This window comes from Sturnus vulgaris, chromosome 17 (genome assembly GCF_052056855.1).
Source record: "Sturnus vulgaris isolate bStuVul1 chromosome 17, bStuVul1.hap1, whole genome shotgun sequence".
Lineage (NCBI taxonomy): Eukaryota > Metazoa > Chordata > Aves > Passeriformes > Sturnidae > Sturnus > Sturnus vulgaris.
Window position 1 is genome coordinate 9,213,197 of NC_142259.1, and position 27,630 is coordinate 9,240,826.

At 49.9% G+C, this 27,630-nt stretch overlaps 2 protein-coding genes across 6 annotated transcripts in view; one reads left to right on the forward strand and one right to left on the reverse strand.

The window, feature by feature from the left end:
* Positions 1 to 10,386, forward strand: part of STK4 (serine/threonine kinase 4) — a 46,497-nt gene extending 36,111 nt beyond the window's left edge. Inside the window, exon 12 of one of the 2 annotated variants that reach the window (XM_088175036.1) lies at positions 7,297 to 10,386. In XM_088175036.1, coding sequence (XP_088031162.1) covers positions 7,297 to 7,455 — 159 coding nt within the window. In that variant the 3' untranslated portion in view covers positions 7,456 to 10,386. The remainder of the gene's footprint in view (positions 1 to 7,296) is intronic. The other variant, XM_014884020.2, reaches the window with a different exon arrangement.
* Positions 10,387 to 13,794: 3,408 nt separating this feature from the next.
* On the reverse strand, positions 13,795 to 26,955 carry KCNS1 (potassium voltage-gated channel modifier subfamily S member 1). Of its 4 annotated transcripts, none has more exons than XM_088175027.1 (3): positions 26,849 to 26,955; positions 20,973 to 21,965; positions 13,795 to 16,077 (listed from the first exon to the last, which is right to left on the reverse strand). In XM_088175027.1, exons 2-3 carry the CDS (start codon positions 21,936 to 21,938, stop codon positions 15,622 to 15,624), a joined length of 1,422 nt encoding a protein of 473 aa, XP_088031153.1. In that variant the 5' UTR covers positions 21,939 to 21,965; positions 26,849 to 26,955; the 3' UTR covers positions 13,795 to 15,621. The 4 variants fall into 4 exon arrangements, with proteins under 4 accessions (XP_088031153.1, XP_088031154.1, XP_088031152.1 ...); XM_088175028.1 differs by lacking the exon at positions 26,849 to 26,955 and adding an exon at positions 26,373 to 26,423; XM_088175026.1 differs by lacking the exon at positions 26,849 to 26,955 and adding an exon at positions 25,118 to 26,225.
* Positions 26,956 to 27,630: the final 675 nt, after the last annotated feature.

Below are 27,630 nucleotides of genomic sequence, written 5' to 3' on the forward strand. Positions count from 1 at the left end.
GGTGTGTTAAAAGCAGAAGCTGTGCTGCTGAGACTTATTTTTCAAATCTTTTGAAAGATTAATATCTGTATTTTTAATCTTGCATGAAATCCCACAATGAGTGCATTTCATCCACTGCTTTCATAACAGTGAGAAACTTCACTGACATGCTAATTCTAAAAGGGAGGAAAATCAAGATAATTAGTGCTTGTGTAGGCACAAGGTCTTGTTCTGATTTACACAGCCCCTCTGTAGCATGGCTGCTTGACAGAGCTGTGAAGTTGTAGGGACCTGATGGATGAGGAAAAATGATCAGAAAGAGCCAGTAGGTCCTTATGTCCTTTGCATTTGTCAGCTTAAAGTGAATAAATAGTTAATGCCTGCTCATACATTACATCAAGGCTTCCTTGTGCTGGAAACGTAAACGAGAACAAGGCACTTAATTTTTAGAGCAGTGATTGAAAGTATGCCAAGTGGTATTGAGGCAGCATTTCAGGAAAAATGCTATGGGAAAAAATGGCATGCTATTCCAGCACCAATTTATATCACCATCTTCAAGATCTAAAGTCTGGAGCACTGCTTAGCATGAGAAATTACCTTCTACATTTAATTTTGGCCAGAGAAATTGAGGGCTTGTTTTTTTTCTGGTTTTAAAAAAAGTGTGTAGTACTTTTGAGTAATCTGTGTCCTCAGAGTATATTTGATATGAGCATTTAATGGATACCTCGTTTAACCAGTCTTTCAAGTTACAGAAAGCTAATTCCAGGATAATTCTTACACTTGTCAGAGCTCACATTCATGGATCCCTGGGTTCTGACACCCCTCCCTGCTCACTGCACTCCTGGGTGCTGCAGGCTGAGCTCTGCCCCAGGCTGGTTCTACAAACAGCCACACAAGGGGCATCTTATGGGAGAGCTCCTCCCAAAAATAAATCTCTGTTTGAGGAGGTGATGGAACAACAGCTCAGGAGTTGAGGTGGATGCACATCAAACTGCTCTGCAGGGTTCTGGAGAAGGAAGTGTGAGTGTGCCCTTGGTTTTATCAGCAGGGAGGCATCTTGATAGCCTTGGTGATAGCCAAGGTCGAGGGAAGTAAGAGTTTAATTATTCTCTTCTGTGAAAAGCCTCCCTTCCTAAAGGACACCTGAACGTTTAATTGAACTTGTAGGAATTGTTTTATGCTCGTCTCTGATATGGAGCCACTTCTGCTGTTATTTGTGATCATCAACAGCCTCCCCTGAGGGGCTTCCACACAGTTGTAGTCCCAGTTGGTTCTGGGTTTGTTTTTCCAAAGTAGACTGTAGCTACTGCATTACCGTGGTAATGCTTTTCATTACCTCTAACAGCAAATTCCTGTTTGGCATTTAATGTTTAGCATGACTTGAGTAACTTGATTTGGGTAAAACCCCTTCTCAAGCCACATTTAGAGTTTGCCTGTCTAAATACACACACACACCAAAAATAATTATGGTTTGTGCTCCCTGCTGATGGCATTGATGAGTTTTAAGGGGGGGGCTTTGATCACTGGGTATGCAGTCCAGAACTGGTAGATTGCAACATAAAACTAGGCTTAAAAGGAAGCTATAACAATAAAAGCTATGCTAAATAGACAATTAATTTGTTTTTCCTTAGCTCCCATCTAGCTCGTATCTTTTCTACGAATTTATTTTCCTGTGTAGCGTGGGAAGCTGCAATTTTATTACTTCTGTATTTTAGTCTTCAAACTCCCACTGCCCCTTATGAAGTGATAATTGCCAAAGCCAGATTTTCTAAAGGCTATATAAAACTTAAAAGTTTGACATCAAGTTATGTTGAGCAGTAAATGCCACCTGGAGTATCTGGGTGAAAGGCAGGCAGAGTGACTGCTGCAGCTGGGTGTTTTCTTTCTAAAAAGCCACAAGCTCCTGGTAACAGTGGGAGGATATTCGGAAAACACCCAGAGCATGTGGAAGACAAGTGTTCAAACTCACAGGAATTATGGTAGAGGGATATGTCTAGAGGGCTAAGGAAGAGCAGAACAACTTCCTGATTTTATTTGTAGGCTTGGTTGTAGTACTGAGACTTGCAAATATTCTCCTTCTGAAAAACCGTTCAAGTGCTTTTACCATGAGGAAAGTAACTTCATCTCACCAGTGTCATACATATTCCAATTTTGTTCCAGAAGTCAGGGTCCATCTGCTCATTTGAAAAGTGATGGTAGAAAACCTCATCCCCACCCAGGGGATGGAGGGTTCCTGTTTGGCACAAGCCTCAGGACTTCAAAGACAGTATTTAAAAGCAAAGCCCAGATAGCTTGAAACACTGCAGACATGTGAAGAAAAGGTTTTGTGCTAAATGCAGGGATCAAATTCAATGTCAGCAGTAAAAAGAAAATTTCAGGAGGAACATGTTTTCCACTTGCCCCAAGATAATATTTTTTGATTCCTGTGCAATCAGTGAGCTAGAGCTTGGCCAAAACTCTTTGTTGGGGGAGAAATGTGTGAAAGCTGCTGGGAAACAGCTCATTTCTGTTTGATGCTCGTAATTCATGCAGCAAGGAGGTTTGGCTGGCAGTGGCTTTGCTCGAGGAGCAAATAAGAATGATGGCTGAAGTGACTCAGGGGTTACTGGACAGCTGGATTTATGTCAGTAGTGCAGGCTGGTCCAGGCAGGGCTGACCTGTGCTGCTGTTCAGGGACCAGAGAATGTGCCAAGTCCCAAACTGGTTTGGGATAATCTCAGACCTTGCTATAGGCAAACCAGCATGGGTGCTCTTCAGTGAGGGCTGTGGGTACTAAGAGGACTGTGATAAATTATTAGCATCAGCTTCTAATTCAAAAAGTTTTCACCATTTGGGGTTTTTGTGGGGATGAGGCAGAGGCTGAGTTAATTCTCAAGGCTTTGTATTTTACAACAGATATTTTTGTTTTGTGTGAAACAGAAATCTGGCATAGGCTGTTTAAAAATACCATGACAGGGTTTTGGGCTGTGTCCTGCTGAGGACAGAACAGTAGAGGTATAAAGTACAGACCATGGTGCCCTTGAATACCAAATCTGTGGCTGTGTCTGCAGAGAGATTATATTCTCTTTTTGCTGCTTAGGTTCATTTACATTCAGTAAAATATCATGTTGCTGTGACACTTTACCTGACTATAAGAAATGCAAGTGGGTTTTTTCCCCCCCTGTTTTTAAAATGCTGATTTGAAAGAACTGCAACTCAGAAGCAGTTTGCTGAGTTGAACATTATTCAGTGGGGTAGTTGTCTGGAAATCTGTCAGAATGCTGACAAAGGAATGTTGTGAATAGCTTACAAATCTTCTCCTTGAGGAAGAAATTGTATTTCAAATGATCTGTTCCTGATTTGCCCATCACTGCTGCATAGGCTTGGAAAGGCTGTAGGTTATGTCCTTCCAAAGCATATAATTATGTATGTCCTTCTCTGAATTATACAGTAGAAATCATCAGCATATTAAAACAAGATGTTACTGTCAGTGGTGTCTGAAGAAAACAAATAGCATCCAATGGCCGTGGGTGAGAGGCTTTCAGATGAACACTTCCACCTCTGTTTGTTTTCCTTTGGGCATTTTTACAGGGTTAAGATTGTTCTCAAACCTCAAGTAAAAATGCAACAGTTAATCAGATGGTTAAAAACTAGCTTTCTCAACATACAGGCTTGCTGGAAGAGTTTCACTGTGCTGCCTCCTCACCATTTTGATAGATTTGTTTGGCCAACCTTAGTGCAAGTATTTTTTATCCAGCTTTACATTTGAAATGAGATTCCTTCCTTTAAGAGTTTGTTTTAGGTATTTGATCAGCATGGACAAAAATAGATAGCTTTTACAGAGGCAGACTTCTGAGAGCAGAGGAATTACTGAAAAGTGAGGAGAGGAATGGGACTCAGCCCGTGGCTAAAACCAGCTCTAATTGCAGCTGCTCAGCACTGAGACTTTACCCCGAGTACCCGTCTGTCATGAGATGCTGTCCTTGTCCTTCTTGTCTTATTTTGCTCCTGGCATTTCTCTAAGAGAATAATGTCAGTGTCCCAGGAGTGCAGAAACAGATATACTGGAGTCTAAAACTTCATTTCTGGGAGAAAGCCTGTCTGTGGCATTGCCTTACAGTGAAATGCCAGACAGCAAAGTGAAATGGAGGCCATCACATGTTGAACAGTTTGGTTTTTTTTTTTCCTTCTAAAGATGTGTGTGAGTGGAAGGACAGTCTGAGTAATTGCCCAGGCCAGGTCCCTGGGCTCTTGCTGTCACAGACTGAGGCACAGCAGGAGCAGAGGGCTGGGTGTCCCCTGCTCTGCGTGGCTCTCGTGGCTCTCGTTACCCACTGGGGACCTGTCAGTCTCCCATCAGCTCGTCTGGGCTGAGCAGTCGCCTCCTGGACCTTTCACCAGTGCTGCCCTTCTCTGCCTCTTGCAGGAGCAGTGTGGCATTCACAGACAGTGTGCCATTATTCCAGATTAAACCTCTGCCAGTTGTTCATCCTCACTGGCACAGCACTGCACACAGGATGTTCCTGTGCTCCCAGGTTCCTGGGCCACATGGACTTGCCTCCCTTCCTTCTCCCACCATCCCTGCTGTGTTTAACCTGTGATCAGGCTCTGTAAGCAGCCACTTTGCTCTGCCTCATGCAGGTAACCCACCTCCCAGTTGGTTCATACTAATATAAATCCATGGGCTTTGCCCACTCCAGACTTAGCTGTGCTCCAGCATCTTCCACACTGTTTAGCCATCTGTCCTGACCAACACAGTCCTGGGAATTGTCAGAGCTGTTGTGTCCCTTGGCAAGCAGCTCTGGCACTTTGCAGGAAGGCTTTGTGTGTCATTGTCCACGAAGGATGTCCCGTGATGCTCCATCCAGTTCAAGGACAGCAGTAGGGCAGTGTTTTCTTACTGCCACATCTTCTGGAGAGCCCATCACTGTACATCTGCTCTGCCAGCTCAGCCACTTTGTTCTGGCTCTAAGCAGCACCCAAGCACTTCAGGAGGATGGCAGAGAAAGCTCAAAGGGCATCCCTGGAAGATTGCAGCCCTAGGGCAATTTCTCACATCTAATAGTTGGCTTAAACCTTGAGCGAGGTGTTTCAGATTTGTTCCAATACTCTCTTTAAGCAGTCCAGCACTGTAGCTGCTTAGTATATATATTCAGTGCTTGTATTAATATTTTCTTCTGTTTTGCATTTTTATTTGACTTTTCAATTCCCTAGACTGTGAGGAAGTGGAATGTTGAATAATTACCTGCTCCTTAATAAATTAGTGTGAAAACGCAACTGGTGCCATGCATCACCTTAAACTGCTGCCTGTTAAAATTGCATTAATGTGTATAAATAATATATATCTTAGTGGAGGAAGTGCTTTGTCTTTCTAATGAACAGTTGCCTGATTGGAAAGGCTGAAATACTGTATACCCTGGGCAGAAAGGTTGTTTTATATGTGCCTGGATTATTAAAATGGATTTGTGATCTTGAAACAGCAACTAGGAAAGATCTTGTTTAGCAGAATGTGCTAAAGAATTTCAAAAGACATTGTGAGAATTGAGGTAGCAGGCGACTTTGTGATTTAGGGACTGGTACCTCTTCCGCCTCAGGAAAAGGCATCAGGAGTTCCATATCTTAGTTTTAAGGAGTAATGCAAACTGCCATTAAACATTCATTTGTTGCCTTATAGTAGGCAGCAAACATTTCACTCCATGTTTCGGTTCAGAAACGGCTTGAAGAAAAACCATGACAGCTGACTAATTAACAGCTAAACTAGGACAGCCCCACTTGCATGAAAATAAAGATAAGTCACTTAATTATGACATTTGTTGAAAGCAAAAAAAAAAAAAAAATTGACAGTTCTTTGTGCACAAGAAAAAACCCTAATTATTTTGAATATTTTTAGCATCCTCAGCAGGTGCTTACTGATAGCAGGTGCTGCACAGTCATTTCTGTCCTGCTGGAGTGCCTGTAGAACAGTCTCTCCTGTGGTCACTTGGTCTTGGATGGAGAGAGGACTGGTTCTTAAGTAAACATTTGAAGCACTTCCAGTGTCCATATTTTTAACATTATACTAAAATCCTGTCTGTTCCACCAGTTATAATATTATAACATTACATAAACGCTGTAGCTGTGGACAATCTGGACAGTCCCAAGCCACACTTGGCATCTGTAATCACAGAGCAAAACTTTTCCTGTGCCAGTTCTCAGCAAATTGGCACAGACAAGACAGCCAGTTAAACAAAGGTCAGGCTGAGAGAGAATTCAGGGAGAGGGAGCTTGTCCAGATGAGCCTGACATCTCCACGTGTACAGGAAAATACAAATTGTACTTGCATATTTTATCAGTGCAAGGCTGACCCAAAGTGACCTGGTGTGTATTTGTGCTCTGGGATTTCTGGTGTAGCAGAGTCTGAATTCCCCACCATGACTGGGATTCAGCCTGATTGTACATATTTGCCTTTTTTTTCACAGGCAGCTTTTGTCAATGATACAATTTTCTTCCTGTTCCCTATGTCTCCTTTTGTCATTTAGCATAAGGAGGTTTAGTTGCAAGGAAGGGGAGAAGAGAACTTTGCTTTCCTTCCATCACAGTGCAGCATTTCTGTCTTAAGCCTGTAAAAGGAAGCATTAGAAGAGCAGCTCCATGGGGGAAACATTTCACTGTTTGGTTGTGTGCTCACAGTGCCAGTAACCAGAGCATGTAATGTACCTGTGAAATGAGCAGAAGCAGTGTCCTGAGGCTCACAGCACTCTCACTGAGAGCAGAACTCTTGGTGCCTTTCTGTTGTTGTTGGGGTAGTTGTTGAGGTGAAGCAGGTGAAGAAGCAGGAAGGGCCTTTGTAGGGGTTTTACAGAGATGTTTATTTCAGCCACGTGTGTGCACAGTCCTGGAGTTCAGAGACGAAGGCAAAGGGGTTGGTCTGAGAGTCCAGGTTAAGTACAGGGGGGTTTTGGGCTGGGAGAAGTAGTATCAGAGACCAATTACTAGGGGGAATGGGGGTGTTACGAGGATTAGGATTACAGGGTGTTCCAGGGATTAGGGCATGGGGGCCAGCAAGGAAACAGGGTGGGAGTCACCAAAAGGCTGACAGACAGGGAGAGGGCACAGGGCTGACCCAAGGAACAAGACAGGGATTGTTCTGACCTGCTAGAAGAGGATTTGTTATTAAAAGGAGATAGCTGAGAGAGAGGCCTCTCGTGTCTTTCTGATTGGGAATGCCTTTCAAGGGCTCCACACCTTTCCCTGCTGAAGCTGCGCCGTGGCCGTCAGAGGAGCAGCAGCATCCCTGCGGGTGTGTGGGTGGTGGCTGCACTGATGCCAGTGTCTGTTCCTCTCTTGTCTCCCTGCTAGCTGAAGACTTGGAGCGTGGATGAGCTGCAGAAGAGGCTCTCTGCCCTGGACCCCATGATGGAGCAGGAGATCGAGGAGATCCGCCAGAAGTACCAGTCCAAGCGGCAGCCCATCCTCGACGCCATCGAGGCCAAGAAGCGGCGGCAGCAGAACTTCTGAGCCACAGCGTCCTCCCATCCTCAAACAATCAGCCCCTTGCTTTTATGACTACTGAACAGATTGATTTCTATTGAAATATGCTAGCAAAATAGAGGGCAATACTCCTGCTCGTTTATTTTTCCATAGCACCTTTGTGAACTCAGGTTCATGATTGTATGTTTTAATGTTAGACACGTATTTAAAACATCATTCCAAAAGAGTTCTGTTACTGTTTTTAGGAGGATTGTTTTTAAACCAGAGGAACCAGATAGAAATAGGATAATGCAAGTTGGCTCATTCTCTTTTCAACTGAACTTTCAGGAGTCTATTTTTGTTTAAGTTAATGCAGATTGTTGTCTGCAGCAGCTGATTCTTTTGTGGGTTTTTTGTTTTTGTTTTCCTCTGTGAATGCACAGACTCAATTTCAAGCTGTTAACTGTTTCTACTGTTAAGGTACTGATAAGTTTTAGGTCACTGAAGAGAGCAGGTGGGAACATGTACAAACTGTTCCAGCCTTTTGAAAGAAACTTAAATCTCAGTTTTTAAAAAGCCTGTAATAAGCCCCATGCCTTACACTGTGTGCTTTAAGCAAGTGTGATTTCTTCAAGACCTCAGTTTTGTCCTCGTTTTGTGTACTTCATGAATTTATATGAGTAGATAAAGCATGTTGTGCCTCCCTAAGAAATTACATTCTGTAATTTAAAATCCACACCCACTTAAAACCAAAAGCCAGTCATTGATCTGATACCCCTTTGTCTGTCTGTTTGGAAATGTCCTTCAGGGAGACCCTGCTGAGAATGGAGTGCTGGTAAAAGGAAACAGCGTTTGAATGGGTGGAAGCTGTGTGAACCTCTCTCAGGAATTAGGTACTTCAGCTGTGTCTAAGAGGACTTAAAAATCTCCACAGCTTGTGAAATATTTTATAGGCTTCATTTCAAATTTACATCTTTTGGATGCTTGAATAAAAACTTGATTTCACAATCCTTCACATTTCTGCAAGGTTTAGCACATCAGGAGAGTCAAACTGAAAGTAAAGACTGTTGAATTAACAAACATGTGCATTTATGGTGGTGGAGGAAAGGCGGAGTTGATCTGGATGAGAAGACAATTACCAATGTCCTGCTGGAAGAGGTTCAGTCTCTTCCAGTTCCTCTGGATGCTCTTGTGTTGGTTTTTTTTTAAATTTCCCTGCCATCCCTGCCCAGCATAACTCAATCAACCACAACGCCCCAAGCATGTACAATCGCTGTGAGGATGGTGCAATCAGCTCACATCAGAGTGGGGAGTAAAACAAAGCCTGTGTGCAGGGCAGAGACTGAGCAATGCCTCTGCCCCGTGGGCTCTGACAGCACTGCTGTGTAGTTTTAGGTGTTGCTAGCATATGATGGAATGTTTGGGCAGAGCAAGTGTTTACACCAATATTTTTTTATTTTGCTCTGACAGAGGGAACAGTTTCCACGTTGTGTTTCTGAGCTAGGCCTTGGTACATCACCTAGATGATTAAACAGCAGTGTCTCCTGAATCAAATGCTGCTACAGAGGTGATGTGTTTGTTTCATGTTTCTGTAGGGTCTTGTTTCCCCTCTGGAGCAGGATCTTGGCTGCTGCTCCCAGTTCTGCTCCACAGCTGTGAAAGGAACCAAGCCATTCTTACCCTCTGCAGGGCTCGTTGCCTTGGTTTGTCTCAGTTTGATAATGCAGTGGGATCACAGCTCTCCCTAGGGAAAAGGGAGGCAGTAAGCAGTGTTTGTAGGGTGCTGCAGGAGGGATATTATATCCTGGGATAGCCAGCGATCTGACAGCCCCAGGTGCTGGGGAACATCAGGGCTCATACCGTGCTCATCTGGAATCTGTGCAATAGGCTTTGCCCTAACCTTGTCTTTATGATGAGCAGTTTTCAGGAGCATCCTTTGCATCAAAGAAACTCCTCCGACTTAGCAGGGAGTTCTCTGGTCAGTGTTGGATCTTGTATAAGTCCCTGGGATGGATCTGGCCCAGCACCTCTGGTGTGACAGACACAGAGATCTGTGACATGGTAAATTGTGCACTGCCTGTGTGCCGTGGGTCAAGCCTGTTCTGCTGGAAGGATTTTTTTCCTCTGCACTGTATAGATAACTCTGTAGAGATCAGAGGGCATTAGAAACCCCAACTTTAAGGTGAAACACCACGGGGTGGTGTCTATTTACAGAATATGCAACCTGTGACTGCTGTAACTGAATGTAAGCACTCTTGAAATACTCTGCTTTGCTGACGTGATTGTCTTAAAATATAGCAAACAAACCAAAATAACTAAAACTGGTCCAATGGCTTAACTGTCTTTGAACCTTTCTTAAATGCTTGCAGTGGGTGAGACTTAATGATGTTTCTTGCACTTGGAGCTGTAGTGCAGAGGAATTCTTTTCTCCTTCACTGATTTTCAATTTGTTGGAGAAAATATTTCCCTTTTTGGCCCCTTTGTAGAATGTCTGGGAGCACAGTACCTGTTCATTTCTTAAAGTCCTCCAAGCTATGTCCAAGGCTGGTACCATAAGGGAAGGATGTTTTGACAAAGTTTTAAGCAGAAAAACTTGCTTGATCGTGAAGCTGCATTCATGTGCTCCTTGGGTCCATCTGCACTGTGGAAAGGGTTCTGGACAAACCATTCTCTTTGCTTCTAAAACCCAGAGATACTGATGGTGTCAGTCAGGTGAGACTTACAAATGTGAAGTTTGTAGCTTTAACTTTTTTTGTAACAAAGAAATAAGCAACACTGGCATAAACTGCTGACTTGAAATGCTGTTTTGTAAGATCTGGCTGTTTGTATATAATAGTGTTGGGTCTTTAGTTTGTATATGTATGAAACAGTAACTTTTATTGCATTCCTCTCAGTTTGATACAGGAGATTTTGTTTGATCTTTCTCAAATATCTTGCCTTATTTGTTCAAAGGGGCAAATAAACTGTCCCTACCTGAAAGCATCAGTGTCATGACTCATATTTCTGCATTTTAATATTTTGCAGTGTTATTGTTTACCAGGACAAGTTTGAACATGATGCACCTCTAGTCAGCCAATGTTATGCAACATTCTGGAGGAGAGTGCAAGCTTTCAGGAACACAGGCAGTGAACATGTCAGACACACACTTTAAAACGTGACCAATTCTGCAGCTCAGGGTTGAGCAGAGGGGCAGCTCCATGTGCTGGCAGCTTTGTGGGGCTTCAGGAGGTGATGCTCAAGCAGTTCCAACAGGGAGGAGCACAGGCAGCCCTGCCTGGAGCTCCAGTCATGCAGGAGGGATGTTTGCCCCACAGCATGCTCTGGCAGGTGGGGATGCTGAGCTCTGCTGTAGGTCCTTGCTGTCTCTACAGCAGCTTCCCTGAGCCTGCAGGCAGATTTGGGGCTAGGTACATATCAATTTACCCACCTTCCTACACAACAGGTGAGGCTGGAGGCTCACTCCTAATTCTGGCTCACTTGCTGCACTTTGAGCTTTCTAGCTCAGAAAAAGATGAAGCTGACAGTGAGTGGGTGCTGCCTTCCAAGGGTGAACTGTTGGCTTCAATGTGGTTTTCCTGAGCAGTTACTAAATCTGTCCTGGAGGGATGACTAACTGGAGCAGAGACAGAATTCATTCAGGAGTCAGCTTTGGTTAGCAATTCCGGAAGAAACAAAATAGATCTGAGCTTTTAAATGTTGAGAAGGAGCTTGGAAATCAAAGGGAGGGAGGCTGCTGGCTTTTCTAGTAACTGGGGAAGCCTGGAGCTCTCACATCTCAGCAGCATTACCAGGATATTGTGGAGCCCCAGAACAAAGGGAAGGAGGGTTGCTCCTGCACAAACTTCTACATGTGACAAACAGACCCAGCAACAGGTACCCACGGGCTGGGACTTAGGTTTCTCCCCCATAAGGGAAAAAGTCAGCTCTCTACTAAGTCCATATCACCAGCAATTTTTAATAATTATTAGGATTAAGTTACAGGAGCTGCTGTGCCAATGTCCTTTTTGCCCAGCTACTCATTTCCTACACCCTCATTTTGTAGCATTTCCTGCTGTCCACAGGCCAAAAGAGTCTCAGCTTGGATAAATGCTTTGAGTGTTGGCTGACAGCCCTGCTTCGAGAGTTGATGACTTTTCATTTCGCTAATCATTTTGGCAAAAGTTTGAAGAGTTAAACCAGGAAATACCCATCAGCTCTTTCCAGACTGAAAGTTAATTGCTCTTTAATTTAAGAGCCCAGGAAGAAAGCCAATGTGTTTAAAAACTTTAAAACAATTCAATTCCATCTGTGAAGGACTGTCCTGCTCCCCTTAAGATTATTGCTGTCCAGATCAATAGTGCTGGACCCGGAGGGAGCCCAGAGTCCCCGAGTCTCATCCTGAGTGGTCCCAGCAGCCTCTTGCAGACCTGTCTGTGCACAGTCAGCAGAGAACTGAGCTGTAGGGTGCATTTTCCTCAGCCTAAGGGGCTCACAAGCTATGGACCATCATTCCTTTAGCGCAGGGAGGATGATCTTGAAAGAAATGTGGGGCAGCTTTTCCCACTCTGCTGCTCTCAGCAGACCTGAGGTCCTGATGTGAACGTGCATTGCTGGTGCTGTGCCTCCCTGCATGCCTGGCCTGTGGGTTTGATTCCCTGAAATGGTGTGACCTAGCTAGGCACATTTGATTAATTTAATTCCCTGTCTTCAAGGCTGCTTGTTTGGCTTTCTTTTTAGAAGTCTTGATTTTGTGTTTTTCCTACAACTAAGTTAGCAGCTTGGGTTCAGGTAAAAGCTAAAGTGAACCCGTAAGTGTATGCAGGCCTTGGGGCTCTCACTACAAGGCAAAAGTGGTTTAGCATTATTTAAAATCAATTTTTAAAAAAACACTGTAATTTCTGCCCTGTTTGTTTCTACTGATCTCCTTACACAGAAGTAACACTGATTTAACATGTCAAGCAGTGTGCTCAAGCAATGAGATCTGATTTTTGCTGAGATCAGCAGGGTTGTATGAATCTGGGAGCAGGACAGATCCCAGAAATACTGCCAGTGAGGAGTCTTTCCTTCCTACAGATGAAGCCCTTTAAAATCTCCTGGTTTTCTAATTACCAGCCAAGTGTACAGACCATGCTTAGGGTAGTCATTGATCTGAAAGTTGGCAAAGGAAAAGAAATTTTAAACAAAGGTAACGAAGTTTACTTTGTCTCTTTGAGCAGAGTTGTCTAATTCTCAGCTGCATTAAATAGCTTAATAAGGTCACTCTTTAATCACCATTCCCTGGAGGCAAGAGAGTCATGCTTTAGTCAATCATTTGGTGAATGTGGAAAGCAGCTTTGTAGGACTAACCTGATAAAGTGTGTAATTGATTTACCCACTGTATCTAATGAAAATGCAGCCACTCAGGAAAACTGATTAGGGATTAGCAAAAGAACATGAGTTTCCTACTTGCCTTAGAAATAGTAAGTCAGGCGGGTCCTTGCACAGCCGTGTCTCAGTGGGGAGCGTGGGCTGTGCTCACCCACTCTGCTGCTGGGCACCTTCCTGCACCCAGCTCTTCCTGCTCTGCACAGCTCCAGCTCTGCCAGATCTGCCTGCACAGCAGTGGGAGGATTTTCCTAGTGCACTTACTCAGAGCCATACAAATCCTAATGTCTTCACAGAGAGAAGAAGCTAAAAAAAGAAAACGTCTTTCGTGGCTTTCCCAAAGCTTGGAGCTCTCGTGCACTAGTCCCCTCTGATGGGCCTTTGAGATGTGGCAGAGGGGCTCACAGGAGATCCTGCCTTGCTTATACCCTCCAAGGTAGGGAAGCTTTTGCCTTGGAATGATTAGCAGCATGTGGATTTTTAATTTTTTTAATGGGAAAGCTCTCAAAGGAATAAACTGGTTTTACCCCGAGTCCTATCACGCCCAGCAGAGTAATGCACCTGACACAGGGAGAGCAGCAGTAAGTCCTGCTCTCCCCAGCCAGCCCCTGCAGAGCAACAGCCTAGAGACACCCCCTCATTTCAGAGCATCAGAGAGGCCACATACAGCATCAGGATTTCCTCCCTCCCAGCTCTGGTGCCTGGCTCCCTGAGTGGCTTTGCCCAGAGCCCACCAGCTCCAACCCATTCCCTCACACCCCATCAATGCCTCGTTCACTGAGCCTCAGGAAGGTGGGTTATTCAAACTGCTCCAGCCAGGATGACAGCAGTGGTCCAGGCACGAGGACTAGCTGTCAGCACACCATCCAGAGCAGGGGTGAGATGGGAATTCTGCTGTGTTCCAAGGTGGTGCTGGAGCTGGCTGACAGGGACCTGCAGCACTGTGGGAGCAGCTTGGCTGCTCCTGCTCACCTTGACCCAGCCCTGGCTCAGCCCATGGGCTGCATGAGCACATCCAGCTGCCACAAAACAGAAACCAGCATCCACAGCAGATCATTGAGGTCTTTAATAAAATATACAGTATGCATCCCATGCATAGATAGAAAATTAATTTACATGCTCCTAATTATTTGCATAATGCTTTTTCATTAATAGATGTAATTTGCTCTTCACATTTGAATACATTTTGCTACTGGAATATTTATGTTGAGAAGGGGAAACTCCTTCCTGTATTCAAGTAACAGTGCAGCAGGAGCTGGCTGGAGCAGAGGGTGCTGCTCTCCAGTCCCAGCTCCCAGCAGGAATAAGCACGGAGCAGACCATGAACCGTCGGTACTGGAAGACTTGATGATGCCAGAAGCGTGAGCACCCTCCCATCCTAGACCACCACCACTCCTTGGGGACCCTCCCTGAGTCCCACTGGGTTTGGGAAGGCTGGACCTGCACCGGTGTTGGTTTGGCTTTCCTTGCCCATGACCAGCTGACCGCTACGGGCGGAGCTGTCACCAGCAACTACAGCTGTGCTGAAAACCAGCCAGGACAACCAGCAGCAAACTCATGATCCAGGTACCTGGGGGCGTCCTGCAGCCTTCAACGTGTGTTTGAGGTGCTTTGGGACTGTGGGATGCACGTTTCTCCTGCTCCAAACAGGCATTGCTGGATGTGCTCCTTTGTGTGCAACGGAGCTGCACAATTTCCAGATAGAGAACAGGGGAGGGGAGGGCAAGGCAAAGCTCTGTAGGGAATTAATGCTGTGCTGGGAGCAGCCCCCAAAGTGCTCAGGTGGGCTGGGGGTCCAGGCAGGAAGGGGGTTTGGTGTTCCAGGCTGAGCTCCCTGCCCAGTTGTGAGGTGCTCAGAGGCTGCAGTGACAAAAGTGGTGCGAAGTCCCCTCTGCTCCAGCTCTCTCCCTGCAGAGGGAAGGTGCTCCCTGTGGGGACACCTGTGGCAGTGTGACCCCTCCTTACAGCCCTCCTGCTCCTGCCTGGCCCTGAGACAGGGAGAGAAGAGGCAGGATTAAGGCAGGCTTTGGGCTGTGGTGAGGGAGACCAGGGCTTGGGGGCAGCCCCACTGGAATTGGCTCCTCAGTTCTCCCAGGTTGATCCCTTTGCTGCTGCCTCAGAGGACAGTGTCCCTCCTGGCTGGTTATCCCTGGCTAGTGTCCCTCCCCCATGTGTGGGCAGTGCTCCCAGCTGTGCCACACTCCCAGCACAGCCCCAGGGTGTCCTGGCAGTGGCAGTGCAGGAGAGCAGATTAGCTCCTAGCTCAGTGGAAAGGCGAGGTTCAGTCCATCCCAATTCAGGGGCTGGGGACCAAGGGGCTCACTCTGAGCTGGACACTACCTCTCCTCCCATACAGACTCATTCCCAGGCCCCTCTCCTTTATGGCTGGAGGGGCACTTGAGCCTTTTGAGGCTTTTTCCACCTGGGGGTAGGACAAGGCTGGGGCTGGAGTTGTCGGCATAGCACAAGATCTGTAAGGGCTGCCAGCCTGGTTGAGGTTGGCCTCATCCTTGAGCTATTTAACCTCACCCTGGACAGCACAAAACCTTGGGGCAGAGGAAAATCCCTCTCCATACATCTGGGGCAGTGCCTGATCAGGGGTCACTTGTATTTCTTATTTTCTGCCTCCCTTTCTGGCAGGGGTATATCCAGCACCACAACCTCCCTTTGCAGCCATGGGTGAACAAGGTGAAGGCCGAGACACATCCAGGCAGGCACAGGGTCTGGAAGCAGCCAGCACCCACTGGGCACCTCCTCCCACCTTCTCACAGGGCAGGGGTGATGCCAGCCACGGCTCCTCTGCCTTGTCCCGGTGCCCTGCTCACCGTGAGCAGGCAGGTCCCACGTGTCCCGGGGCTGCAGTGCCAGGGGTCAGGGGCTGGGGTGGCCACCGGGGGTCAGACCACGGCGGTCGGGGCTGCCCCTGTCCAGGGAGGTCTCGCTCAGAGCCTCCGAGTCTCGGTCGTGGCTGGAGACGCTCCCCAGCTCCTCAGGGTCCTTCTTCCCGCTGTTCCTCACGGCCGCCTCCAGCGCCTTCTGCTTGCGGTAGAAGTGGGAGAACTTGTTGAAGATGATGGTGATGGGCAGTGCCACCACCAGGATGCCCCCCAGGATGCAGCCCGAGGCTGCCAGCTTGCCTGCCACGGTGACAGGCACCACGTCACCGTAGCCCACGGTGGTCATGCTGACTGTGCCCCACCACCAGCACGCTGGGATGGTGTCGAAGCCAACGTCTTCCTCCTTCTCAGCAGTGTAGGCCACTCCAGAGAAGACAGAGACCCCCACAGCCAGGTAGAGCAGCAGGATCCCCACCTCCCTGTAACTGTGCTGGAAGGCAAAGCAGAGCATTGGTCAGTGGGGACCAGGACACAGAGATCCCACAGTGCAAACACACAGCCCTGCACAGACCCCCTGCACGCCACCAGGGATCTCATCCCTCCATCCACCTCTGCTGTGGGATGTCCTGCTCCAGGAGTGGGCTGGGATGGGGCAGAAGTGCATGGGTGACTGGCATCAGGAGCAAGTGGTGCAGCCAGGATTCGTTCCTGGCACCCACATCTGCCTCTGCACGCCACCAGCCTGTGAGTGCTGGGAGGGAAGACAGATCTGTGCTCCCTAGCCAGGGATCCCCGGCAGAGGCTGCTCCCCTGCCTCCAGCACTCACTCTGCCCTGATCTCAGCTAACAATATTTAGCACATTTTCCTTTTATCTTGGCAGGTCCCCAGAAACCACCTAATAGGCAGCCACTAAAAGAAGCAATTTGTACCTTCCTGAGTCGCTGGCACTGCTCGCAGGGAGGACGTGGTCTCTGCTGCAGGCTCAGCTCAGCTCTTACCCAAATCTCAACCCAGGCTCCCTGGGGACCCCTGAGCCCCAGAGTCCCTCCTGTACCCCAACACCACTGAGCCTCAGCATTCATGAAACCCTTTGTTACACACGTGTAGAAATATCACATCAGAACTGACACAAAACCAAACATCCCTGGTCATCAAGGCAGCCCAGGGACCCATCCAGTGTCAGCATGGGCTGGTCTTAGCATCCATCCAGCTTGATGAGATACAGCCCAAGGAGCCTTGGTGGGAATAGAGCCATGGACACCCAACTCTGACGGCAGAGGTATGAAATGCTCCTTAAAGAAGGCATCATTTCTCTGGTTTCAACCTAAAACCTTTGTGCTGCAATCTTTCTTTGTATATTCCTAATATTTGAACAAAGTATAAACCTGTGCCAGAAGCCCAGAAGGAAAAGGCTGTGGGCAGCTGGAGGACAAGGCAGCAAATCATGCTGGGAAGAGACTGCCAGGGGACAGACTGCCACCACCTCCTCCCAGCATGGCTTGTCCAGTCACTTTTTGACTGCCACAAGTGAATTTTTTGGATGTTTCTGCCCACTGACTTGCCAGCTTGCTCTTCAGCCTTTTGGGGAAATCAAAGCAGAGCTTTGATTGTGGGGATTTTTTCCCAGTCTCCTAACAAGCAGAGAATGTTTTATTGGAGACCACATAATGGCTAAGGGAAACAACATTTGAGCAAAGCAAACAGCAGCAGATGTGGGAAAAGGCTTCTGTGGTCAGGATGAAACTTAAAGGAGGTGGATTCATGGCAGGGAATGAGAAGACTTTGCTTAGACAGCTGGCAAAAGCTGCTCAGCTAATGCCAGTAATACCAAATAACCTCCTCTTCCTCCTCCTTCTCTCTTTCTCCTCCCTCACCTATGGCTGCAAATGCCCTACAGCAGTGCCAAGGGAGCTCCTCGGGGAGGATAAACAGCTCAGAGCCAAGGGTGTATCACTTGGCCAAGAAAGACCTGCTCCTGGCTGGAAGTTAACAGCAGGTCTGTACATCCCAGCTGGGGACCAGCAGCACCAAATAACCTCATACAATTTTTAAGAGTATTGGTTCTGGCCCTGGGATGTGTTGGAGAGGGAAGGCAAAGGGAGAGTCAGGCAGGTCCATAGCTCCTGCTGCTTCAATTTACAAGCAGGGTCAGGGTTTGCAGCACAGGGAAGGCTCCAGAAATCTCCCAGCTGATCCTCAGGCACTGGCTGCCACCTATTTGCAGCCCTTTATCTGCAAAACTTCTGGTTTGCTCACTGATTGAGGGGGAAGGCAGCTGCAGCTGGGGTTTGGCTGGAATGCAGTTTTAGCCATGGCTTGAGTGGGATGCAGGCTTAGCCAGGGTTCAGATGGAATGCAGGTTTAGCCAAGGATTGGATGGAACGCAGGCTTGGACAGGGTTTGGGTGGGATACAGTTTTAACCAGGGTTTGGGTGGGTTGCAGGCTTAGCAAGTAGCCACCCCTGGCAGAGGCAACACTAGGTAATAAAAGACTCCAGCTAAAAGCCCTCCAAGCAGCAGTCTCTCCAGGTTCCTGCCAAATGCACATCTTTCCTCCACTACAGCAGGAGACAGTCAGAATGGAAGAGCCCACTTTGAGTCTTGCCAAAAACAGTGGTGTAGAGACCAAGCAAAGCTGGCCCATGGCAATGACAGCAGGGTGACAGTGGTGTGCAGTTCCAACCTGTTTATGTACTCAGGTCCCTGAGGGGACAGACAGCAACTCCTGAAGATCCCTGTATGTGCTGTAGTTACCCAGGGACCAACATCTAGGGACTGTCAGTGGGAGAGGGGATCCAACCCACGCTGGTGGAGCTGCAATAGCAGTAATGGATGCTGGGCATGGCGAGGAGGAAGAGCAGAGATGTGTAGGAAGCCTCTCCTCAAATTAAACACTCTGTGGATCAGGCCCCAAGCAATCTGAGGATTGTTCAGGGTTTACGATGCACAAATGGCAGAATTCCCTCTGCTAGCACTTCCATGGCAGGGGAACAATCACTCAGCTTGCCAGAGCCATTGCTCCTGCTTCCTGGCTGTTAACAGCCTTCACTGCTCTGCTCCTGCTTTCTGCTCCCGCAATAGGAAGTAAATTATGATTAACAAGACGTTGTAATTTATGTGCCCACTAAATCACAATGCCAAGCTGCTGCATCAGATTTATGTCTTTGCTCATCCCCATTTAGAGCTGGCTACGGAGTCCCCAGGAAGGGGCACTTTCCAGCACGTCACTGGTGAATCAGCTGCTCGTCAGAAGCTGGAGCCAGAACACTGCTGGCTCCCCCGACTTCGTTTGCTGCTTAGTAATATGCACGAGTCCATCAGTGCCTCTCTGCTGAAAGGTGGTGTTCATGCTCAGATGGAGCACCAGCAGGACGTGGGGAGCCCTTACCATGTGTGCAAGTTTGCTTAAATTTCACCAGCAGTGTTAGCTGGGTCTGTCACTTGTCAGTGCTCGTTCAAGGTGAGTGTTCAGAAGTAAGATGCAGGGAGGACTTCAGGCATTTTCGTTTCAAACAACCCTCCCTGGACTCTGTTCTCAGCAGGTTTTGAGGATGTCAGGAATATTTTGATGCTCTGTGGGCTCTGCAAAATTAGTTCTGGGCAGGGCTAGTCCTGCTTCACAGCAGAAGCTGGCAGAAGACCTTTTCTGCTGCCCATCCTCACCTCCATTCACACTCAATGGTTGCTTTTCTCCATGACTCAGCCACGGGAATAGGTCCAACACCAGAGATCTGCTAATGCCAGTACACCCCATGCCAGCCCTGACACTGCTGCTGCAGCAAAAACAGGGTGTCCCCAGCTACTCAACCCTCTCATGACCCTTCAGAGGGAGCAGCACCAGGAGCTGCAGCTCCCTCCCATGCCAGGCACTGAGTGGGAGGGGAGTGGCCCTTTGGCTGAATTTCAGGCTCTGTTGCAAAGATTGCTTCCTTGGCCATTTGTTTGATACATCAGTTGTTTGAAGGAGAGAAAGCACAGGGATATTTGTGCAATTGCCCCGAGAAGAGGCAGTGTTTGCCCTGGTGATTATCCCCCCATGCCCATCATGAGCCCCATGTTTGGTAGGGCTTTGGGAGCATGTGTCACTCTGACTCCTAGCAGGCTCAAGGATCAGCTTTAAGTTTCCTATTGATGCCATCACCACGAACGAGGGAAAATTAAAGGCTGAGTTTAATTGGCCTCTGCACCAGGCTGGATTTTCTGTGTAAGCACAGGTGAGTTTCCTTCTTCCCAGATTCAGGAACATAGCCCTCAGCAGAAGGGGGATAGAGGGGAGAGATGGTGGGGGTGAGCAGAACCACACTGGGTGTGGAGGCTGGTCCTGCTTCACCACTGAGCTGCAGTGATGGAGTTCTGGCTGCAGCACTGGGATAGTGAGGGCTGCATGACAGATTTCAAGTTGCCCTTGGTCTGTCTGAAGAGGCCAGTGTACTGTGGATGGGGGTCTGGAGAAACACAGCCTTGGGACATGTTATGGTGGCTGTGGACCCTCTCAGCAGACCTGTGGGGATGCCACATCTAGGCCTACCTGAGCCCTGGTCCTCCACTTGGTCAGCATTTCCTCCTCCAGACCTTCCTCCTGAGGAACACATGGCCCTGGGACCAGCTTTCCCCAGCCCTTCATGCCAAGTTTTCCATCACACAGAGGGACAGCTGCTGGCAACCCAGGCTCTGCTGAGGGCATAGACCCTTCCTGGGACTAGTTGTCCCAGGCCATGCAACTCATCCTTTGCTTTTCTATTGCTGCTTTGTGCCAGTCCCAACCTCACTGTATCCTGAAGCATTCAAGTATCAACTCAGCTGGACCAGGATTTCTATGTTTCCCTAAATGGGCAGACACCAGGGGTTGGACACTGGCCTCTGGTCAGCTGGCAGCATGCCCTTAGGAGGGTTCCCCTTGTCCCAGAATGGGGACAGGAGCAGCCCTGAGCCATACACACTGGTGCTGGCAGACCCAGCAGCTGCTGGCTGGCCTGCTACCTGCTCAGCAGGTCACTCTCCACCCTACCAGGCACTGAGTCACTTCTGGTGGGACATGGCCATCCACCCATGCATGGCTGAGTCTATTCCAGTGCTGTGCAATGAGGCTTTCACACCACAGTGGGATGGCTGAGACTCTGGGAGCAGCAGTGCTGCACGAAGCAAAGCAGGGTGGATTTGTGCTGTGTGTGCACAGAGCACTCATGCAGTCAGTGCTCCTCACACCTGTCTGCTTTAGCAGACAACCAACAGCCCAACCCACCACCCCAAGCGAGCTCTCCAGGCACCACCCAGAGCTGGGAGCTCACTGCAAATAGGGGCTTACACATCCCCCAGCCATGCCAGGGGTCTCCTTCTTGCCCAGAGTCTAAAGGAGTAGATAAGGAGATAGAGAGCCAGTTTACCTTCAAGGTGGCCCCCAGTGACCTCAGTCCAGTGGAGTGCCGAGCCAGCTTCAGCACCCGGAATATCCTCATGAGCCGAAACACCTGCACCACCTTGCCCAGGTTGCCCAGCTCCGAGTCACTGCCCATGGTCACGTCCACCAGGAGGGTGAAGTAGAAGGGCAGCACTGAGACAATGTCAATCAAGTTCAGAGGGTGCTTGAAGAACTTCCTGGGGTTGGGTGAGAGCAGGAGGCGGGCGGATACTTCGAAGGTGAACCAGGAGATGCAGAAATACTCCAGCTTGTGCAGGATGGGCTCATCGAGCACGTTGCCATTCTCATCTACCTCCTGGTACTCGGGCATGCTGTGGATGCACATGGTGGCTATGGACACCAGCACCACGCTGATGGACACGAAGCTGAAGAGTTTGCTGGGGATGGAGTAGCCGGGGTTCTCCATGGTGAGCCAGAGGCGCTTGCGCACGTTGCCGCAGCGCAGGGTGCTGTAGCGCAGCAGGTCGTGGTTGATGTCAGAGATCTCATCAGGGGACGTGTCCACGCTGCTCACCTCGCTCTCCTCATCCCAGTTGTGGTGCCGGCTCTCCAGCTTGCGCTCGTGGTAGCGGTAGCTGCAGCAGGAGTCCAGGAAGAACTCATTGATGCCCCAGTACTCGATCTCCTGGCAGAAGGAGAAGACGCACAGCTCCTCCATGACGTGCAGCTTCCCTGTCTGGTAGAAGTGGAGGACGTAGAGGAAGAAGCCGGGGTTTCGGTCGAAGTAGAACTCCCTGGCGCTCACGTCGTAGTCATCGCAGAGCTGCAGGATGGACTCCTCCGAGTCACAGGACAGCAGCCGGCCCAGGCGCGTGTCAGGGAACTTGGAGAGGGCGCTGGAGCTGAGCCGCCTCCTCAAACCCCCCACGTTGATGTTGATAACGTCCTCCTCAAAACTGGGACCCCAGTAGTTTAAGGTCTTGTTGACCATGATCAGCAGAGCAGGAGCGGGTTCCACCTGTGGATGAGACAGCGGGGCTGGAGGGGACGCAGGGCTCCCCCAAATCGGGGTGCTCCTGGGTGAGGGGGGGCCAGAAGCACCCTGGGGAGTGAGGAGGGATGTTTGCATTTTGAGAAGTGAGGAGCAAAGAGAGAGAAGGGGAGAGAAACAGCTCTAGACTATTGTTCTCCTGTGGTATGGAAGCTAAAAACAGAAAGCCAATGATTTTTCCATGTGAAATTTTTCCTTGCTTTTTTTACCTCCTAAAGTTTTTCCCTTTGCAGGTTGTTAATGGCCAAAGGAAGGCATTTTAATGCACCTCTAGCACCTCACCCATGGGGCTCTCCTTCTTCAAACAGGTAATTAGTCACTGAAGAGAAGATTCATTCCCCAAAGAGTCTCCCAGAGGAAAAATTAGATCTTGTCAAATCACCACTGCTGCGATTCTGCCAAAGTGCTCTGTAGCCCCACTACCCATGCTGCTAATTAGACCTGGTCAAAACGTCCTTAGAAGGTGCAATCTTTTGAGCAGCACAGGCAGTTTTGCCAAAATCAAAGTATTGTCACAGAAGGTGTCAATTTTAAGGAGAATTTGAGAGGAAGAAGTGTCAAAACAATTCATCTGCCTGTTTTGTTTCCTCTTGTGTGTTCTGCCATGTAAAATATTAAGATTATTTTGATTATGTTGAAACATAACAAAAATATGATTCAGAATCATTGATGACTGAATAAAATCTGTATGTCAATGGGGGAATAAAAGCACAGAGTTCTGATTTCTGTTGTGTATTAGGAATTTATAAGTTTCAGGGAGCCGGGCTTTTTTGTGCAGCAGAAATTCTGTTTTCTAATGAGAAACAGTTAAAGTATCAAAGAAAGAGAAGCATTCCCACACCTTCAGATGCATTTACCTGTCTTGACCAGAAATTTAGAGCAAAAAGACAAATAAAAAGCACTGTGATCTTTATGCACCACTTTGAAATCAGATTTTTCCACCTACCTTATTCATCAAAACAACCAGGGGACACATGGAGCAGCCCTGTACTCGCAGGATCCCCCTGCCCCCGGCACAGAGTGGTGGGGTTTGAGGGACACTGCTTTGCTCTTTTGGTTGAGGAATTACATTTTTTCCTGTCTTATGTCACCCACAGAATTTTCCAAGCTTTTAGGAGCTGCAGGGACAGAGGGCACAGACAAGCAGCAGGAGCCAAGGGAAGAAAAGGCTGCAGACCCTGCAGTGATGCTGAGGTGCCAGCAGACCCCACACAGACCAGCCTGGTCCCACAGCAGCCACCGAGGGCCAAGGCCAGGTCAGTGACACAAGGTGGGTCTCTCCACCCAGGAGAGTCCAGTGAGTTCTCCCTCACCTGCCATCTCTCAGGATTTATGGGGCAAACACCAGGGCTCTACCTGCTTTCCAGTCTGAGAAACTCAGTGTAAAAGGTTTGTCAGACTGGCAGGGACCTGGGGAACAGGGTGACATCTAAATGTGTAGGTCAGAGCAGAACTGCAGAGGAACAAGTAACGGAGCTGTGGTTAAGCCCCAGAGTGTTTTTAAGATGAGCAGGGATGTGGGTGCAGGAAATGCCAGATTTGTGTGAAACAGCCTGGCAAAGGCATCTGTGAACTCCACTGCATCTCCAGGCCAGGGCTCCTTAAAGACACAGCTTTGTACCACAACCATTCCATTACACCACTCTGAAGGGGGCAACCAGCTTGTGATAAACCTCAGAGCTTAATGGACTCATTGTCTTGCCTTTCAAAGGGGAGGGAAGAAGGAGAAGGAGTGTAAACGCTTCTTTCAGGGATAAATTGGAATTTCAGTGTCAGATTAGCTTTTCCAGAGAAGACATCACACAGCCCATCTGTGGGGTAGGGATGACTAATCCAGGTTCCTTCCAGAAGGATGCTCATGCATTCAGGCTATAAGCACACACACAGACGGGGGCCCCTGGGGGTGCATCTATGAGATCCAGCTTATCTCAAAACCAGCCCCAGACTCTCTCTGCACCCTCCCTATAGAGCAGCCTCTCTGAAAGGTCAGTCCAGAAGCCACCAGAATCAAAGGCAAGATGGTTTGGGGGCTGGGCTGGGGGACAGGACAGCTCAGGATGGCAGGACAAGCCTGAAACATTGTTCCAGCTCAGCCAGACCTTCCCCAGTGCATGGCTGTGGCTCTGGGTGAGACGTGTCAAACCCTGACAGCCAGAAGGGAGATGGCTCCTACCTCTCTCCCAGCTCAAAATTAAAAGGTGGCTCTCAGGACCCTGCAAGCTTTGTACCTCAGGGATATCCCTCCATCCCTCCTGCACTGGAAGCAGAGTGAGAAGAAGGGTCACGAGCTGCCAGAGATATTCCTTTCTGATGTTCGCTTATGAATAGACCAAATTATTTCTGCCCACATACAGCTTTCATCTAGGAATTTGAAGCAGCAATTAATAGTTTTATAATTCTCTTGCCTATTTGTTTCACGAACAGCTAAGCTCAACTTTAAAACAAAACTGGGCTTTGAACTGGGACCCAGTGTGATCTCCCCTGCTGGACCATCAAAGCGTGCACCCCATTCGCATTTGCAGAGGTATCAGCTGGGAAACAGAAGCTTACTTTGGGAAGCTTGGGTGATTTTTATTTAAAAGCATGACGGACAGAGAATACAAATGTGTCTGTCTGGGGTAAAGTGAATTTGCAAAATTTTCCTTTAGTTGACCCAAAATTTCCATGCATGATTGGAAAAGGGGAACAGATAAAGCCGGTCTCTTTCTGATAAATGTTGAAATGTATTGTAAGCTATTTTGAGACAACCGTCAGAATTACACAAGCCCAGTATGAGCTGGGTGTTGGGCGTTCAAATTAATATCTGTCTTGTGGAGGAAAAAAATCTCTGATATATGCATTTATGACAGTAAAAATAAAATATAAAACAGATCAAGCATGTCTATAAAAAATGCTAGAAGAGTTTCCCTTGACAACATTTTTTTTTCTCAAAGGCTTTCAAATCAGGTTATGTATATTTATTCCACCTGGCAGAGGGAACTCAAGGTAGTGGGAAGCAAGGTGCTAATAGACATTCAAGTGAGGATGCAGCAAGTGCAGGGAGCATTGCACACAGGGTGTTTTCCAACCAGGTACAATGGATTTAGATTAACAGTCCAAATAAAAAGCCCTGTACTTACAGCTTCAGCGAGGTTTCCCAGCAGGGAGTCGTGTGGCTTGTCTCAAAGGAGCCATTAGAAATGCGTAGAGGAGGAGGAACCTCTTATCCTTTGCCTGTATCCTAGAGCTAAATGCCCTGTCACCCAGGGCTTGTGACCGTGCACGTCCCAGGTGTGCAGGGGTGGTGGCTGCAAACCACTGAGGGGATCCTGTGCAGGATATCCATGGGACTGGGGTAGGATTGGGGGTCCCCTGCTGAGTACTTGAGGAGGCCAGTGGGGCTGGGTGATGTCCCAGCACCTGCAGGGTGGTGTCCCCATATGCTGGGACAGGACTAGGGAGACATCTGCTTTCTGATCATCCAAAATATCCCCTGCAGAGCCCCTCTGCTGAACGTCTCTGTGCTCATCGGCTTGAAGATGCTCAGGACCAAGCCCTGCTTCGGGCGGCGCTGGGGTTTGCCAGGCAGGCAGTGGGGAGAATGGAAGGGGGATTCCCACTACTGGCTGCTCCCTGCAGGCAGAGCACAAGCTGCTGCTGTACGCTAAGAGGCCACCGAAATGTTCAGGGCTAGAGATGGAGATGACGGGGGACTCCCTGCTCGCCTCGGGTGCAGGAGAGGGTGATTACCAAGAGCCCAGCGCTGTGCCAGCCTCCACTCCCAGGTCTCACACTGGCCGTGTACAGCTCTCCAGAGGGACCTCCGTGCTCCGTTCCCCGGGGAGAGGGAATGCAGCCCCCGGGGGAGGCAGGCTCCAGGGCGAGGGACTCCCTACACCTGCCCGCAGAGGGACGGGGAGGAGTGTCCCTGCGCTCCGGCACTCAGCAGCATCCCGGGGTGTGGATGCTGGCACGGCCGCTCTCCGCTTACCCCGGGATGCCGGTGCCTCTCTTCCCCGCTCATCCCTGCATGCCGCTGCTGCGGTTGCCCTCTCACCCCTGGATGCCGATACCCCGGGTCCCCCGATGCACCCCAGGGTGCTGATCCCTGCAATGCCCAGGGATTCTGGTACCCCGGGTACCCGGGTTGCAGGTGCCCTGGTCCCTGTGTTACCGATATTAAGGTCCTGGCCGCGCCCCGGGATGCCAGTGCCGCGGGTCCCCGGGATGTCTGTGCCTGCAGCTCCCCGGGATGCCGATGCCGCGGGTCCCCACCCCGCCCCGGGATGCCGCTGCCCTCGTCCCCGCCCGCCCTGGGTGCCAGTGCCGCGGTCCCCGAGCTGCCGGTGCCCGCAGCACTCCGGTGGCGGAGCCCGGCCCCGCGCCGCCGCTCACCTGCCTCGGCGCCGCCCCCGCCGCAGCGAGCGCGCCCGGCGCGGAGCCGCGAGCCCTGCGGGGCCGGAGGCGGCGGCGGCTCCGCGGGGCCGGGGGGTCCCGCCCGCTCCCTTCCCGGTGCCGCCCTCCGCCCCCCCCCGCCGGCGCCGCTGAGCGGGAACAGTCGGAGACAGCCCGGACCCCGATTCCCGGTTCCCGGTCCCCTGTTCCAGACCGCCGGTGCCCGGTTCCTGGCTGCCTCTGCCTCCCACCAGCCCCTCCCGGGCTCTGTAGAGGGGACAGGGCTAAGGGTGCCCGGGGGGAAGCCCACCGGACAAGACCAGCGACCTGATTTTGGCGAAACCGGCTGGCAGGTCGGCACAGCTCCGTGCGAGGCTGGCGGTGTCCCCTGCGAAGGCACCGCCACAGCTGTCACGCGGAACCCAGCTGGGAATCTGGACCAGGCGAGGGTACCCCTGGCTTTCCTGAAGTCTTACCTGCTGGAAGTCCCTCGGAAGGCGGGCGAGCTCACAGGATGGCTGTGGCAGCCGCGTTGAGGGTACCCGCCTCACCCGGCCCTGGGCTACCCCAGGTCTTTGCGGAGCTGCCCGGGTGGCAAGCGCTGCCCTTGGGGCTGAGCCCCCGGAGCTGGGAGTGCCGGGCGGTCCCGTGCCGTGCGTTCAGGCCGAGCAGGGCCCCGGCACCACTGCCGCCCTGCGCCGGGCACACGATGCTCCCCTGCCCTCCTTGCGATCCATCTCCATCTTGCTCCTTGGAACCGGGAGTGTGCAGGGCACCGGGGCAGCCCCGCGGGGAAGCGCTTCCCTGGCTCGCTGAGCTCCTCGGTGTCTCTTTAAAGGCTCACTGGGAGGTGGGCGAAGGCAGCGAGCCCCGGGCATGGCACACGCTGGGTTTCAGGTCAGCGAGCTGCGGCCGCCGCCCGGGGCCATCCCCAGGCAGCCCGGGGAGCACTGCGAGCGCACCAGCACCCCCGGAAATCAGCTGCTGGAGCAGAGGGATGGCAAGGAGAGGATGGGAAAGGGACCTTCCCAGGGTGACGGCCGGGGCTGCATGTCCCCGCAGCGATGGCTCATTGCTCCGGCAGCCAGCACTGAGCAGCTGTGTCAGACAGGCACGGGGCGAGACTTCGCAGCACCCTCTGCATCCCTTCCATCGGTTTGCTGATTGCAGTCCGAGGGGCTGGAGCCTGGGGGCTCTCAACCTTCTCCAGGCTTGCACGAGGCGGACTGAGAGCTCTTTTTGGTGGCGAGCATCCTTC